At 35.4% G+C, this 15,317-nt stretch overlaps 1 protein-coding gene across 1 annotated transcript in view; it reads right to left on the bottom strand.

The window, feature by feature from the left end:
* SCEL (sciellin) overlaps positions 1-15,317 on the bottom strand; it is a 52,306-nt gene that overhangs the window by 28,056 nt on the left and 8,933 nt on the right. The window contains exons 3-8 of the mRNA XM_042868494.1: positions 12,589-12,706; positions 11,871-11,933; positions 11,484-11,552; positions 6,291-6,359; positions 4,360-4,425; positions 551-616 (exon numbers count right to left, since the gene is read on the bottom strand). Of these exons, the coding sequence (XP_042724428.1) occupies positions 551-616; positions 4,360-4,425; positions 6,291-6,359; positions 11,484-11,552; positions 11,871-11,933; positions 12,589-12,706 (451 nt within the window). The remainder of the gene's footprint in view (positions 1-550; positions 617-4,359; positions 4,426-6,290; positions 6,360-11,483; positions 11,553-11,870; positions 11,934-12,588; positions 12,707-15,317) is intronic.

Below are 15,317 nucleotides of genomic sequence, written 5' to 3'. Positions count from 1 at the left end.
TTTCACCAGCCTCCATCTGGATAAAGAGTCATTGAACACAACCCTCTGGCTGGACCATCCAAGGAATCTCTATCCACCCTTCAAATTCATCTCTCTCCATTTTAGAGATAATGATATGGTGTGAGATTGTGTCAAAGGCCTTGCACAGATCCAGGTAGAAGACATCATTTGCCTTCCTTTGTTCACTGATGCCATCACCCCACCATAGAAGACCGCCAGATTGGTCAGTCAGCCCCTGTCTGTCTGACCAAGAGGCATTAAGAGATTCCTGCCCATATGACTAGTAAGTAATTTCTGAAGTAAAATCACAGAGAAAATATACATGCATTGTAGAAAAATTTAGGAGCACTTATGCAACCTGAAGTCTTTGGCACTTCACACACACCTCAGTCAGTCATGGGCACCAAGCTGATTAGAGCCTAAACAAGTCTTTAGACATGGGATCCTTTTTCTACCCATACCGTCTTACTTAACCCTTGTAGGCTTACATGTGAAATCAGCTCTAGCAAAAAATTACAAAAGGAAGTAACTAATGATCATTAGTACTTACCGCTTGAATTCCACTGCTTCTGTCATGGTCTTATTACTTGAAACTGGAGGAGGCATCCAAGATTGTCTGTCAGTGTAAACAAATAAATGCTTAAGTATTAGTATATGTTATGGGATTGAACAGCAGTTTGAGTCTGTTTCTTCTCGAAAGAACATTAGAATCTCAGAAATGGTGTAGGAATGTCTGTAATGGTTCTTAAATTACTAATATTTTGAAAAAACTGCATAATTATACTCTTTAGACCATTTTTTAAAATCCAGACAATTGAATGGAATTGGAAATAACATCATAAATTTAATTACTATTGTGTACAATGTATTTTCTGACACCACATTGTCTTTTCTACAGTTCGAAATAAGTGGATTGTTCTCTGAAAACACAACAAAATAGAATGTACAAAGCAAACAAGGGTGTGAATACCAACTCAAGAAGCATTTTTGGGCTTTTATTAATTGTTTTGTATTATAAGCACTTTCAGCTGTTGCTTTACTTCTTTTCTTGAAAGAAATCAATGATACTACTGATCATATTGTTTGCACATGGAATATGGGAAAAAAAAACACAACACAGATAGAAATAATGAATGGAAAGGATACATAAAGCAGGACTTCATAGCCTTGGAGACACAAGTGAAAGGGACGAGGACCCAAGAAATAGTCTCCTTTATGTTGCCAGTCAGAGATAAGGGAATGTACAGAACACTCTCTTATGCAGGACAAACACAGATTAATACCTGGCTACATGTCATTGCCGTGTCTTTGGTATTTCCAATCACAGAATACATTTCAGTGAAAACAGATTACTGGGCAACGATGAGATCCACTTGTCTATGAAAGGAACAAGAATCTTCACTGGCAGGTTGGCTGATTCAGGGATCTGGGCCTCTAACTAACGAAGCTAATAAAGCTGTAGCACTTTGTATATTTGCGAGCTACATGGTGGAAGAATGCCCCTCAGCTCTCCAAAAATAACACATCAGAAACTTTAGACAATTGAAAGTCCAGTTGAAGTATTTATATTAATTCACATAACGTGGATAACATGAGTAGCTTGTACATGCTGTCCACCTAGAAAGCTGTGATCTGAATGCTGATACTGAAACATGGTGGGATGAACAACATGACTGGAGTGCTCTAGTGAGTGGCTGAAAACTGTTCAGAAGGGACAGACAAGGAAGATTGCCCTTTATGCAAAAAGGTGACTGAGACAGGGAACCTGACAATAACTGATATGGAGAGGACTGAGGTATTCTACAACATTTCTGTCTGTATTCACCAGCAATTTCTCTTGCTATGCCTCCCAGTTCACAGAGTCTCAAGGCAAGGATTGGAGGAATGAAGTCTTACCCACCACAGGAGAAGATCAGGTTTGAGATAATTTGAAAAACTTGAATGTGTGCAAGTTCATGGGATCTGATGAAATACATCCCAAAGTGCTGAGAGAGCTGATTCCTACAATATTCTTCTGGAGAAGCTGGCAGCCCATGGCTTCAACAGGTACACTCCTTGCTAGGTAAAATTTGTCTGAATGGCCAGACCCAGAAAGTGGTGGTGAACAGAGTTAAATCCAGTTGGGGACCAATCAAGAGTGTTTCCCCAGGGAACTGGGGCTGGCCTTGTTTAATATCTTTATTGATGATTTGGATGAGGGTGATGAGTGACTGAAAGGATGAGTGCACCCTTAGTAAGTTTGCAAATGACATCAGCCTGGAAGGATGTGTCAATCTGGCTGAGGATTACAAGGCCCTTCAAAGGGACCTGGACAGGCTGGGCTGAGACCAATGAGATGAAGTTCAACGAGACCAAATGTTAAGTCCTGCACTTTGGTCACAACAGCTCCACACAATGCTACAGGCCTTGAGCACGGTGGCTGGAAAGCTGCACAGAGGAAAATGATCTGGGGGTGTTGGTCAATCCTCAGCTGAATATAAGCCAGCAGTTTGCCTAGATGGCCAAGAATGCCAATGGCATCCTGTCTTATATAAAAAAAGAGTTTAGCCAGCAGGACCAGAGAGGTGATTGTCTCCCTGTACTCAGCTCTGGTGAGGCCATATCTCAACTACTGTGTTCAGTTTTGGGCCCCTCACTTCAAGAAAGACACTGAAGGCCTGGAACATGTCTAGAGAAGGGCAACAAAGCTGTGAAGAGCCTGGAGCACAAGTCTTATGAGGAGCAGCTGAATCCCAAAGTCACTATCCATCATATGTGGAAAGTCACAGAAGCCAAGTGAACTTCCCAGTAATTGGAAAAAGGAAAAAATGTCTTCGTTCCTTAAGAGAGTCCCAAATCAATGTTTTTGATGGGTATACTACTCAGAGGATAATGAATTGGCTGAATGGCGACATCTAAACAGTTGTGGTCAATGTCTCAATGTTCAGGTGAAGATCTGTGCTTGGAGGCATCCCTCAGTGGCACAACATACTAGCAGTGGAACTGTTGAGTATCTTCATTGGTGACGTGGACAATAGACCGAGCTTACTCAGCAAGTTCATGGACAATAACAAGCTGAATCATGCAGTTGACACCTGAGAGAGAAGGAATGCCATCCAGAGGGATCTAGCCAGGCTTGGGAGATAGCCCATGTGAACTTCAGAAAGTTCATCGTCAAGTGCAAGTTCCTGAACATGGGTCAGCACAATCCCAAACTTCACTACAGACCAGATGATGAATGGCTTGAGGGCAGGCTTGTTGAGAAGGACTTGTGGGCACGGGTGGATAACAAACTCAACATGACTCAACTATATGTGCTAGTAGCCCAGAACGCCAATCATATCCTGGGCTGCATCAAAACTAGTGTGGCCAGCTGGCTGAGGGAGGTGCTTATCCCCCCTCTATTCTGTCTTTGTGTGATCTCACCTGGATTACTGCCTTGAGCTCAAGGGCCCATAGCATAGGAGAAATGCAGACCTACTAGAGCAGATCCAGAAGAGGACTACCAAATGATCAGAACACTGGAGCACCTCTCCTACGAATTGACGCTGAGAGAATTGAGGTTGTTCACCCTAAAGAAGGATACAGGGAGACCTTATTTCAGCCTTCCAGTTTTTAAAATGTGCCTACAAAGACTCATTATTGAGGTGCATACCGATAGGACAAGGGGTAAATAGTATTAAACTAAAAGAATGTAGACTTACATTAGATATTAGGAAGAATTTTTTCACTGCGAGAACATTGAAGCCCAGGCTGGATGAGGCTTTGAGCAAACTAGTCTAGTGGAAGGTGTCCCTGCCCATGGCAGGAAGTTTGGAACTTATGTGTTAAAGGTCCCTTCCAACTCAAACCATTCTATGACTGTATGATTAAAATACAGCTATCCCAAGCAGTATGTTTTGAATCTAAAAAAAAAGTTATTTGTTCTACACTCTGTCTTTTCTCTTATTCAGTCAATATTATTTGAAATTTAAATTTTTAAAGCTAGCTATTCCAAAACCATTTGTGTAGTTTTTGTGTAATGAAACAGCACAGGGTAAAGTTTGGCATCAGAGATTTCAGCTGGTTGTAATTAGAATGTGCTACAACACTTTAAATTTATACACTGAAAAGGCATAGTTTTGCTGAGTTAGGGGCTGTAGTGAAGAATTAGCATCTATTATTGTGTCCTCAGAGCTTAAATTGGTAGTACAAACTATCTTCAACACAGTACTCTCAGGGAAAAAAAAACAGAGAATTCTGGAGTTTGCTAGAGGAGAAAGTTGATAATGTTTTTTGATACAATTATTAACAGAGGTTTAATACAGTGCTATATGTCTTCTGCCAATCAAACAATGGCAACATGTCCTCTACCAATCAAACAATGGCAACAATGAATACCTTTTTTTCTTGATTGGAGAAGTGGCAGGAGTGTTTGTGGATGATGTATTAGGAGTCCAAGATTGTCTGTTAAGAAAATATACTTCATTCATTCATTTACTAATTCATCTTTAATAAGTGTATCATTTTAAATGAGAAAACAAGGATAAAAAATGACATTTCCCTCATCAGAAAGACATGACTGTGCAGAGTAAATGATTCAATTATGCTTACATATGCCAAATGAAATTTTGGAAATAACTCAAATGATAATAGATTTCGGATATCTTAAGGAGTTCTCATACTTAAAGAATATGTGTCTTTACTTGCTATCCGAACTAATTTCTGACTTCTGAACATCTGAACTTCTGTACCAGCACTTCACTCTCCAAGTTCTAAAATATTTTTCATATTGTAAATTTTATGCTTTTCACATAACTGTTAGTGCTGTTCTATTTTATTATATGCCTGTAAAGGAAGCTGACATCCTTCGTATTCCTAACTACATAAATTCCAAGTCAGGGATTTTTCTCATAAATGTTATCAAAAAAGTATTGTCTGTTCTCTTCAGTTCTTAATGACATTAGAATAACTAAAGAATGGAGTTTAAAAAATTATTTCATTGCTGTCTGGCAGGAGAAAGTGTATACCACTGAAGTCTCACTTAAGCCCTACTTCAGAACTCATGGTAGTTAAAAAATACTCACAGTATTAAAATTTATCTCCAAACTCTATAACTCAAAAATCCAATTTATATATTTCATGTCATCATCATAATGGTTTACAACATTATGATATAAAATTACAACTTAAAAGAATGGCTTCACTTGATGTTTAAAAGGCTTTATTTTGCTCTTCAGAATAAAATCTTGGCACTTTGTAAGATGACATTTAATTCCTGTACTCAGTTCTCACTAGCAACCATATTTAGTGCAACTTATTTTTGATAGAACCCTACAGGCACTGATGAAGGCACACAGCAATATATTTGTTTGTTTACATTTATAAGGATGGCAACTGAGCACTTCTGACTTTCAATTTTTAAATAAAAATTTCAGTTAGTAGAGCTGTGCTTTAGAAATTAAATTTTGAATGTTGTTTAATCATGTTAGATGTATCCTATGGTCACCTCTCAATCATAACATATTTTTTAAATATTATTTCACAGTATTTCTGCTATATTATTTTAAATTAAATTTTGGCTTTAACCTGTTTGCAATGAAATCTGAACTTCTAAAAAAATAAAAGCCTTCAAAGAAACCATGAATTTTCTGTTTGATTTTCACTAAAAAAAAAAAAAAAACAAATCAGCCTTGCTATCAAAAAATATTTTGTTACAACTTGGTTACCAAGTTTTCCATTGGCCAAAGTTCAGTGATATTTTCCAGTGAAAACCTGAGTCAGATTTTTTTTTCCCCTGTTGACTTTCCTCATGAATTCATGCAGACAAATGCAGAGCTCTAGAACATAACCACAATGAATTGATTTCAAAACATTCTCAGTCTTCCTTTTCTGTATCTGTATTGTATCTAAAACCCTGTATTTCTTAAATAATTGGTATGAAATTTAAATATATAAATCTGTGCTGACCTTTCTTTTAATCTGTGTGGACAAATAGGCAGTTCTAGGAAATAATAATTCCTCTTGTTCTAAAAACAAAGCATCTGAAAGACATCAGTTGAATTACCCACCAAAAGACACTTTTTTACAGAATGACAGGGGTTGGAAGGAACCTCAAGAGATCATCGAGTCTACCCCCCCTGTTAAAGAGTCCATGGTAACTTAGGTATGGATGGCTGCATTCCAGATGTCAAATGGTGAAATGAAACCTGCTGTTAAGCCATATACCATACTAAGTATTTCTTTAAACATTCTTGCTATATTTACAGGTAACTTGGATGATAATACCTGGATATATAATGCTTAGATGATAACATTTCCAAAACACTTACCTATTGTTTTGCTTATTATTTAGAGTGGGAGACTTATTTATTTTGTCGATATCACTACTGCCTGGAATTCTGTTTAAAAAGAAAAAGCAAAAATAAACAAACAAAACAGAAATTATTCAAAATACATACTCTAGATCTTTATTTTAAACCACTGAATAAAATTAAAAGATGAAGTATCCCTTTGTCCTGTGTTCAGATAACAAATTTAATAGCACCACAAAAAAGGTACAGAAGAGAAGCTGACAATATAAATGTAGTGCATTCAAATCTGAACAGTCTAAGCTCACTGAAAAACTGTTTTAAAAGAATATGATGTTTAGATTCTAAGTGATATATTAAGCCTTATTGCTGTAACAATTAATTTTAGAATAGAATAAAATTGAGTAGAATATATAGCAATTCCTTTGAATTATAACTGAACACTAGAAAGAATGCAGTGTTTTTCAGATAAACAGCATGTAAGGTAATCTATTTCCATCCACTTCACCATTCCCTGAGAGATGCAGCAGTATGGTTTTCTTTATGGCTTTAGAGATCAATATGATTTGAAAATGCTCTAGTGAAAAATGCCTGACAAAACCTTGTAATGGCCTATAGGAGTACCATCTATCACAGAAGTTATGTTGCTTTACCTTAAATTGATTTTATTATGCCATAACTATTATACTAAGAACTAATCATGACTTTTAAGGCTCTTAAGTATTCTAGAGTTGCTGCCCAAAGCCCTGTCACACTTTCACAGAAAGCATTACGTAGCTATCATAGCTGAAACACAGTTTAAACACTTAAATACTTATATGTATATTTAATCCATAAATGAAATCACAGAATCACAGAGTTGAGGCTGGAAAAGACCTGTGGAGGTCACTTGGTCCAACCTCCCTTGAGTAGTGCCACCAGCCTGCTCAGGAGTATGTCCTCTGGTAAGAAGAAAGAGAGTCCAAAGAACTCAAGTATAAATTTAAGTAAATAAATTACAAATACTAAGTTGAGATGTTTATCTTAAATATTTGGTTAAATTAGTTGAAAAATATTTTGAACTGCAACAATTACACATGGAAATTACTTAATTCTTGTTACGTACCCATAGATACATTACTATAGATATAATTATTTCGACATTTATAATCCAATATTATGTACAAAACCTTTTGTAAGCTGCCTTCAGCCAGCCATCACAGAAGATGGTTGTATTTAAAGAAAATCCTTCAAAGACACTATGACACAATCTGTTCTTTCTTTAATTCTTAAACTCAATTGCTCAAATATCTACGTCATTATATGGCTGTCTTGTAACAGTGACTGGCAGCTACAGTTTCCCAAAAGATCACTAGAGGTCTCACTAATCTTGCAAACTGTACTGTGGATGCAAACATAAGTGTTGTAATTAATTCACTGAGCAAGCATTTCATTAGAGTTTCATTTCCTATTTTCAAAAATTTAAGCAAAATACTTTAAGTGGTGATATATTAATAATTCTAGGTCAGACTTAAAGGGTCCACCTGGCATCCATCTGGCTGCTCAATGTAGTAATGTTTTGAAAAAAGTAAAAGAAGTTAACTGTAAAGTTAACTTTTCCACGTACAACTTTTCTGCTTCTGATAAGCAGTGGTGGAAGAATATACACAGTTTGTACGCACACTGCTATCTACAACAGACACCTCTGGATTAATGATGCATTTATCCATTGGTTTTTCTGAACCAATTTAAATATCTAACCTCCACGTTATCATGCAATGGTGACACCTAAGGTTAATTTGTGTTAACAAAAAAACACAAATATTCTTTATTTTCTTTGAACTGTTATTTAAATTGAGTTATTTTTATCGAGTATCTTATCATTCTTAAAATAAAGCAGTCAAATTCCTTCCTTACACACTTTCCCTACGTTACATTCTTTTCCAAGCTAACAAAATGTTTTCTTTTCAGCCATTCCATGCATGAAAGCTATTCTGTACCTGTAGACATATTTACTGACATCTCCCTTTACACATAAGTAAAATATTGCATAGTGTGTTCAAGATGTGAAAAATTGGTTAGTACCACTGAATAGTAGCTTATCTTCACATCTTAATATTACAATTTTTCTCTGATATATGAAGTATAGAACTATGTGCCAGTATATGTGCATCTACTGCAGTCAAACTACAGATTTCTCACAACTCATCTACTCTTTTGCTTGCAGCCAATGGTGCAAACATGTAGACAGCCCCAACATCTCTTCCAGCTCCTTGATACTGAAACTGATGTTCAAATTTTGTGAATACTGGGTTATCATAGAATCATATAATTGCTTGGATTGGAAGGAATCATTTAGTTCCAACCCTCTTGCTATTGACAAGGATACCACCCACTAGATCAGGATGCTCAGGGCCCTTTCCATCCTGACCTCGAATGCCTCCAAGGTTGAACTTAGGATATCCAACAATAATGTCCTTGAATACGGAAATGACAGGAGTTGGGAAGCATATCTGTACTTGAAATGGCTTATAGATATGTCTTCACTGTTGTATTTCTACATAGATTGAAGAACATCAAATTACTCCTGTACTCTTCGAGCAGTGTATTTCCAATTTTTTAAATTAGAGTTTCAAGGACTATTTACATGTTTTGCAAACTAGCTATTGAAGACACATTTATCTAGATAGAATCCCATTCTGAAAATCCATGTCCTTTGGAGTAATGCCCACAAGAGATAAAAAGTAGAAATTCGGATAGATTCTAATCTCTGGCTTAAAACTGGTAACATCTGCATGCCTTCTGCACAGTAGACTGCAATTTTACAACATCCTAGCTAAACAAAAATTATTTTACTTGTAAGCAGCTGAGAAATCTCCAGTATGAAGGTAATTCTTCTCAAAGCTGTCAAGCTATGAACAATGCTTTAGATTTTCGTTTACATTCCATAATCATAAAAGACATTTTTCAGCTACACATTTTAGCTTTGAGGAAAAAAAAAAAAAATAATGAATGATTCTTTTTTTACACAGAAAACTAAGAAATATTGCTAGTCTGAAAACTGCTGTGTTCTAAGCTTGAGATTTCTTTAGTACTGTTATTCTTGCCAGAAATAATTTTTAAGAAAATAAGGGAATTGTACCTGGTGGACAACATCCTTACCGAGGAAGCAGAAATACCAAATTGAACTGCAAGCTACAAAAAGGAGCTAAGAGAAAATACATCACTACACCCTTTTATGCCTCAGGTTGCAAATTTGAGAAGATGCAGAACACATAGTTCATATTCACAGAAGTGCCTTCTGGCAATGGGTGTGTATGAATTAATCCTGAAATTACTGATATCACAGATTTGAGAAGACTAACGATGACTGAGAAAAAAAACAAACAACTTGACTACCTACTTCCTCATTTTTATCATTTTAACATAGAACCAACATTATTCACTTAATTCCACATCAGTTATCAGAAATGTTCATTCATATATATGAACATTTCTTTATTTTTTTGCCACCTGTTGCATATTAATAACAATTTATCTTAGATATTTGTGTGTATGAGAACACAGGCAGCTAACAACCTAAAATAATTCAGGCATCTTTAATATCATAAAACAGAAATTCCCAGTTGGACAGGGATGTTCAGGACAATACTTTTCGTCAACACTATAGATAGTGAAACTGCCCTATGGCTTCTAAACTAGCAGTCAGAGCTTCTATTCTGAAAAATAAGGCCTTAAATTTGTTTTTGAGTCAATGAGTTTGTGGGTAAGAGTGACAGTAGATACAGTCTGCTTGCATTTCCGAACAGATTCCTAGAAAATTCCTCATTAAAGACTATTAAATAAACTAAACTACTGTGTGGTAATAGAGTTCTTTCATGCACAAACAACTGGTTAAAAAGTCAGGAATATAGGTTTGGAATAAATGGTATTTTTTTCAGAGTGGAAAGTGAGATCTGTACAAGACCTGAGTTTTCCATATATCTGGAAATTATCTGGAAAAGAGAATCCAGACAATGTTGCTTGCCAATTACACTAACTCATGACAATCAAAGCAAATGCTGACTGGCAAGGCTTTCAGAATCATGTGTTAAAATACTAGATTTCTAAAATGGCAGGTGACATTCATTTTTCTTAGATGCAAAATAATGCCTGCCAAGAAAAACAACTGATCTCTGAACTAGCTATTATCACTCAAGAAAGAGGTCTTATAGTTATAAAGATAATATTGTGAAAATGAGCTCAATTCTCAGCGATACTCAAAAGAGCAAATTCATTATGAAGTATGAGAAAAGATATGGCAAATGAACCAGAAACCATTGCTATATTCCTGTACATGTGTAAGGTGTGCTCTGAGGTGGACATTCCGGTCAAAAAGACTAACATGGAGATAGAAAAGATATGGAGAAAAGCAGTAAGTAAAATAAAGTTATAGGCTCACTTCTTCATGATGAAGGAACAAATACAGTAGAATTCATCAGACTATAGAAGAATCACAGAGCACTGTAGCCCATTTTATTTCAGCTTTCTATGGACACAGTAAATGTAATGCAATCATTTGTCTTACAACACCATAAACATGGTCATCAAACAAAATTACAAAGTACCAAGATCCAACCAAACAGGTCCATGTTCTCTACAGAGTATGCATTAAATTCTGATAAGTGATAGGGTCTTGTTGATAACAGATAATAATTGTGGACTGAATTTTGAAGATTTTCTGCAGAAACAATCTGCAAATACTGTTGTGATCATGTCTTAAAGAACTAGACAGAAGTTAACACTGATAAGAACATTTAAATTAAGCACCTTTAAGATACCTGTATGGTACTGATATTTATGTTGATCAGAGTATGAAGTGGCAACAAGAATTTGGAAAGAACTAATTATTAGACATGTGCTGAACTGTTGGAGATAGGATGCTGATTTACAGTTTGAAAAAAAGGAAACTGGGAAGGAGTAAATGGGTCATCTGTGTGGAGGTGTTTACTTTTATGAGCACAAGAGTCCACATGAACTGATACAAGGGAAGAAGAGCAAGATTTCAAAAAGAACCTTTTCCCAAATCACATTTCCATTTGTCTAATTTACAATTCATGCAAAAATCAGTCAAATTCTTCTACTTAGTAAATAGAAAAAAATGATACATAATTTATCTCATTCATACCTTCATATTTGAGACTACTTATACGTATAAGAATCACAAAATTAAATACATATGAAAAACATCTGTACCTGTCCAAGTTAGTATCGGATCTGTATCGTCCAAGTGCAGTTTTCTGATCTTCCTTTTCATTTGCGCTACTGCCATAAAAAAGGTTAAAAAATGACACATTTGTCACTGTTTAATTAAACAACTCATCACATATAAAACAATATAGAAAATGAATTAAAGTCTCATACGGAATTTTAGACTGTTCAGGTGTTAATAAATCCAATTCTGTACCTATTGCAATCATCAGCTTAATAATTATGTCAGATTTAAAATGAGAACAGATCTACAATGGTAAATTAAAGTCACATTTATAATGGATTATTATTTAAAGAAACAAGTTATAATGGAAGGGTGTTGCGTTTTCTCCGTCAGTATCATCAGAAAGATATTTAGATAAGCTATGATACCTGTGTAGGCTATCTTGGGATTTATATTGGTTAAGCACAGCCCTTCCATAGTTTTCATCAGCGCTACAAGGAGAATAAAGACAGTGGTTAGTTTAAATTTGAATACCAACAATAGAAAAACGTGTCTTGGCAAAAAATTTCTGTCCTCAGTCAGATTTCATAGCCATTTACTACCACTATAGCCACACCAACTACAGAACTCCCTATTAGATTACTCCAAACATTTCGGAATATGAATTATCTCTTCCTGTGTGCTCTTTGTGGAGGGCCTGGTCTCTACGTGGAGTTTCTACTCTAATACAAGCACCAGTTTGCATTACAGTAAATTTCAAATGATTCTGACTTTACTAAGTTCCTTAGAGGAATTTGTCAAGGTTTACAGTCTTCAGACCTGTGAAAAAGAGTAGGATGGTAATCTTGGAACATACAAACAGGAAATGTGGGACTTTTCATGCAAAGCACAGGCTTGAGATGCTCAATACATCTCATTAAATACTCAGTGCACAGAAGTCCTACTACAAAACAGTCACTGAAAGTCCAACAGACTAATGTTCCATGACAAAATGAATATTTCATCAAGATGAGTAAATAATAGTTATTTTATGAGATCTATTTCATTTTTGGTAATATAATTCATGAAAAAGTAGACATTCAAAGAAAATATTTACTTAGCATGATAACCTGAAGACAGAAGAAATGTACTTCAGATCTTTCCTACCTTTCCTCTTCAGGTCTCTTCTTTATCCAGCTGTTATCTTGCAAAAGGGTCCGTCGCTTGTTAACATCATGATTAGCTTGCTGTCTGCTTTTAATTGCAACAGAAGGGCTCTTCTTATCTACAAATGCAGAGAAACATGTCTTGAAAATGAAGGCAAGAGAAAGCTTTGGAAACCTTTACTATTAAAAAGTACTGTTAAAAAGGGTGAAATCTGTGAAAGTTCAGCTTTTTTACCACCAGAAAAGAAAAAGCACAAAGAATATGTTTGATGATCTTGTTTAGTGCAGTCCGTTTCTTTGAAAAGTTTGTGACTTAATGCTTTCAACTTTAAAAGGAATGCAGAAGGACAGTTTACCAAATTGAATTCAGTTTCATCCTCAATACGAAGCAGCTTGGGATATGTTTTTAACTCTAAACAAATATGACAGATCTGATAGAGGAATTATGAAATATAAATACAATGGTTTTTCTAGGTGCAAATGTATGATTCCCATTTCTCAAGGGAATCTGGGTATGTGGTATCTGTATTTTTAGATGTGGGACAGGATACAAATTTCAAGTGAAAGCTAATCTGGAAATGATCACATGGTCATCCACCCACATCCAGCCCAACTTCTCTGAATTTTCAGGTTCCTCAAAAGGCTCAGACTCCCTCTGAAGCTTTTCCCTCAGTGGCTTAAGTAACAAGGTTCTCTGTTCTAACCAACTATTTAGTTTTGCTTAACTTTTTCTAAACGTAGTATTTTTATGTTTTCAAAGGTTTTCAAGAGAAATAGTACAACAAACATGCACATGTATATAATTTTTATTTACTTATGTAAACAACCTAAAACAATGCTGATATCTAGTATATTGAGTAACTAATAATATGATGTTCACTTGATCTGTGAGAATATATGTTCTTCATTGTATTAGAAAGCTAATCTTTATTTCCTTTGGTTTCTCTTTATGAGGAGTTTGCCCCAGGAACAAACAAAAATATTTAAACTATTATCGATTATTTCCATTTCTTTTTCTTCCCACTGAGTTTCATACCATCCTCTTCTTTGAAGTGGAATGATTTTTTTGCCATTACAACATTTCTCTTTAAAATGCAGGACTAGAAGCTGAGCCCTATTAGAAATTCCACATTTTCCTGGTGAAAAAAAAAGGTAAAGTATTTCATACAAAAAATCTTTATCAATGGCATCCAGTTAGTCAACAACCTGACTGATGAAAAACACTGAACTTTTCAGGTTTTCCTTCAGAGACCTTAATGATTTTCTCCATGAAATACTAATTCCCAAGCAAAAGTAGTTACATACCACATTTCAGGAGACATTATTATCTGATATTCAATAAGGACATTCCATTTTAAAGGAAGATCACACTTCACAGTCCATATTGTGTATTTTTCAATGCTGTATTTTGACATTTTGCTGTGATTATAAGAAAATGTAGCTCTTGCTTTTGATTCAAGATCATCAGCTGTAGTGGTAACTTGAAAAATGATAAATAACATGAAAAATGACAAGAAAGTAAGTGAGTGGTACATTGAATCATAACAGAACACCAAAACATTTATTTTAAGTGACAGTGGCCAAGATTTATCTTTCAAATACATTTCTTCATGAAAAAAGCATACTATAATACCATGAAAAAAGTCGTCAAACTCTGTACTTAACTGCTGACCAAACTGTGCCTGTTCTTATTTGTTCTTTTTCATTGCAGATATATCCAACCACCAAATAAAAGAAGGCCGGTGAAGCAATTCAAGGATTGGACTCCTTATCATTTGTATTTACTCAGCTGTAGGCACGTTCTCTGCTTCTTTGTTGAACTAGCTCTCTCCAAGACTAAGTGCTACAGAAGGGACAAACATTTAAAAGGCATGGATGTGAGAGTATAGATGTGTATTGCTGTCTCTTGGTCTTGATCCCAAAATTTAATTTTATTTTTAGAGCAACAAAGATGCATCCCTTTGTGACTATTACAAAATGAATATGCACATCAAAGCTAGGTGTTCGAGAACATGTTGACAGTCACAAATTAAGATCAGAACATCATCTGTCCTTACTGCGTAATTTCTGTACCAGTCTGTTCTCTCACACTTAAACTAGTTTCTTTCTTAAAAATATTTATTGAAACCTGTGCTAAAGACTTCAAAAAATGAAAATACCGCAGCCTTCCCTGCATAGCTCCTATGGTTCACTGAAGTATCTATTGAAAATTCACTTCATTTCTTGCAAACAGAAGAGAGGAAGGAACTTCATCAGTTTAAACAATGTCATTGTCTCATAGTCACTGCCAAGAATGGATATAGTTGTAATTGGCAAGCAAAACTGTATTAAGGGCATTTGCTCAAAATATGTATTGTTTTGAGTATACTGATGCTATTAGCAATGACTGGAACGCAGTAGAGACTTGGATGAAGATACACAGAAATAATACAGACTACAATCAAAAATCAAGGACTTGAATGAAGATGTAATGTCAAGAACTGTGGCTTCCTATTTTCATAAATACGTAGATATTTTCAATTTGGTGCAATCATGTGCACTGGAAGAAAATCCAACACTTTAATTCATGAAAGTAGGAAAAATATGAGTTGAAGTATATGCATTCCAGAGATAAAATTTCTCTTTGGCAAAGAGTGGAGGTAACTCCAGCATTCCTTTCATACTTGCAGTTTTTGCCAGAGCAGCTTTCAACTGCGCAATAAATCTGAATCTGTGCTTTGCTTTAAGCCA

This window comes from Lagopus leucura, unplaced genomic scaffold (genome assembly GCF_019238085.1).
Source record: "Lagopus leucura isolate 7727_CA_CO unplaced genomic scaffold, USGS_WTPT01 Super-Scaffold_100001, whole genome shotgun sequence".
Lineage (NCBI taxonomy): Eukaryota > Metazoa > Chordata > Aves > Galliformes > Phasianidae > Lagopus > Lagopus leucura.
This window is presented reverse-complemented; position numbering and strand designations above follow the sequence as displayed.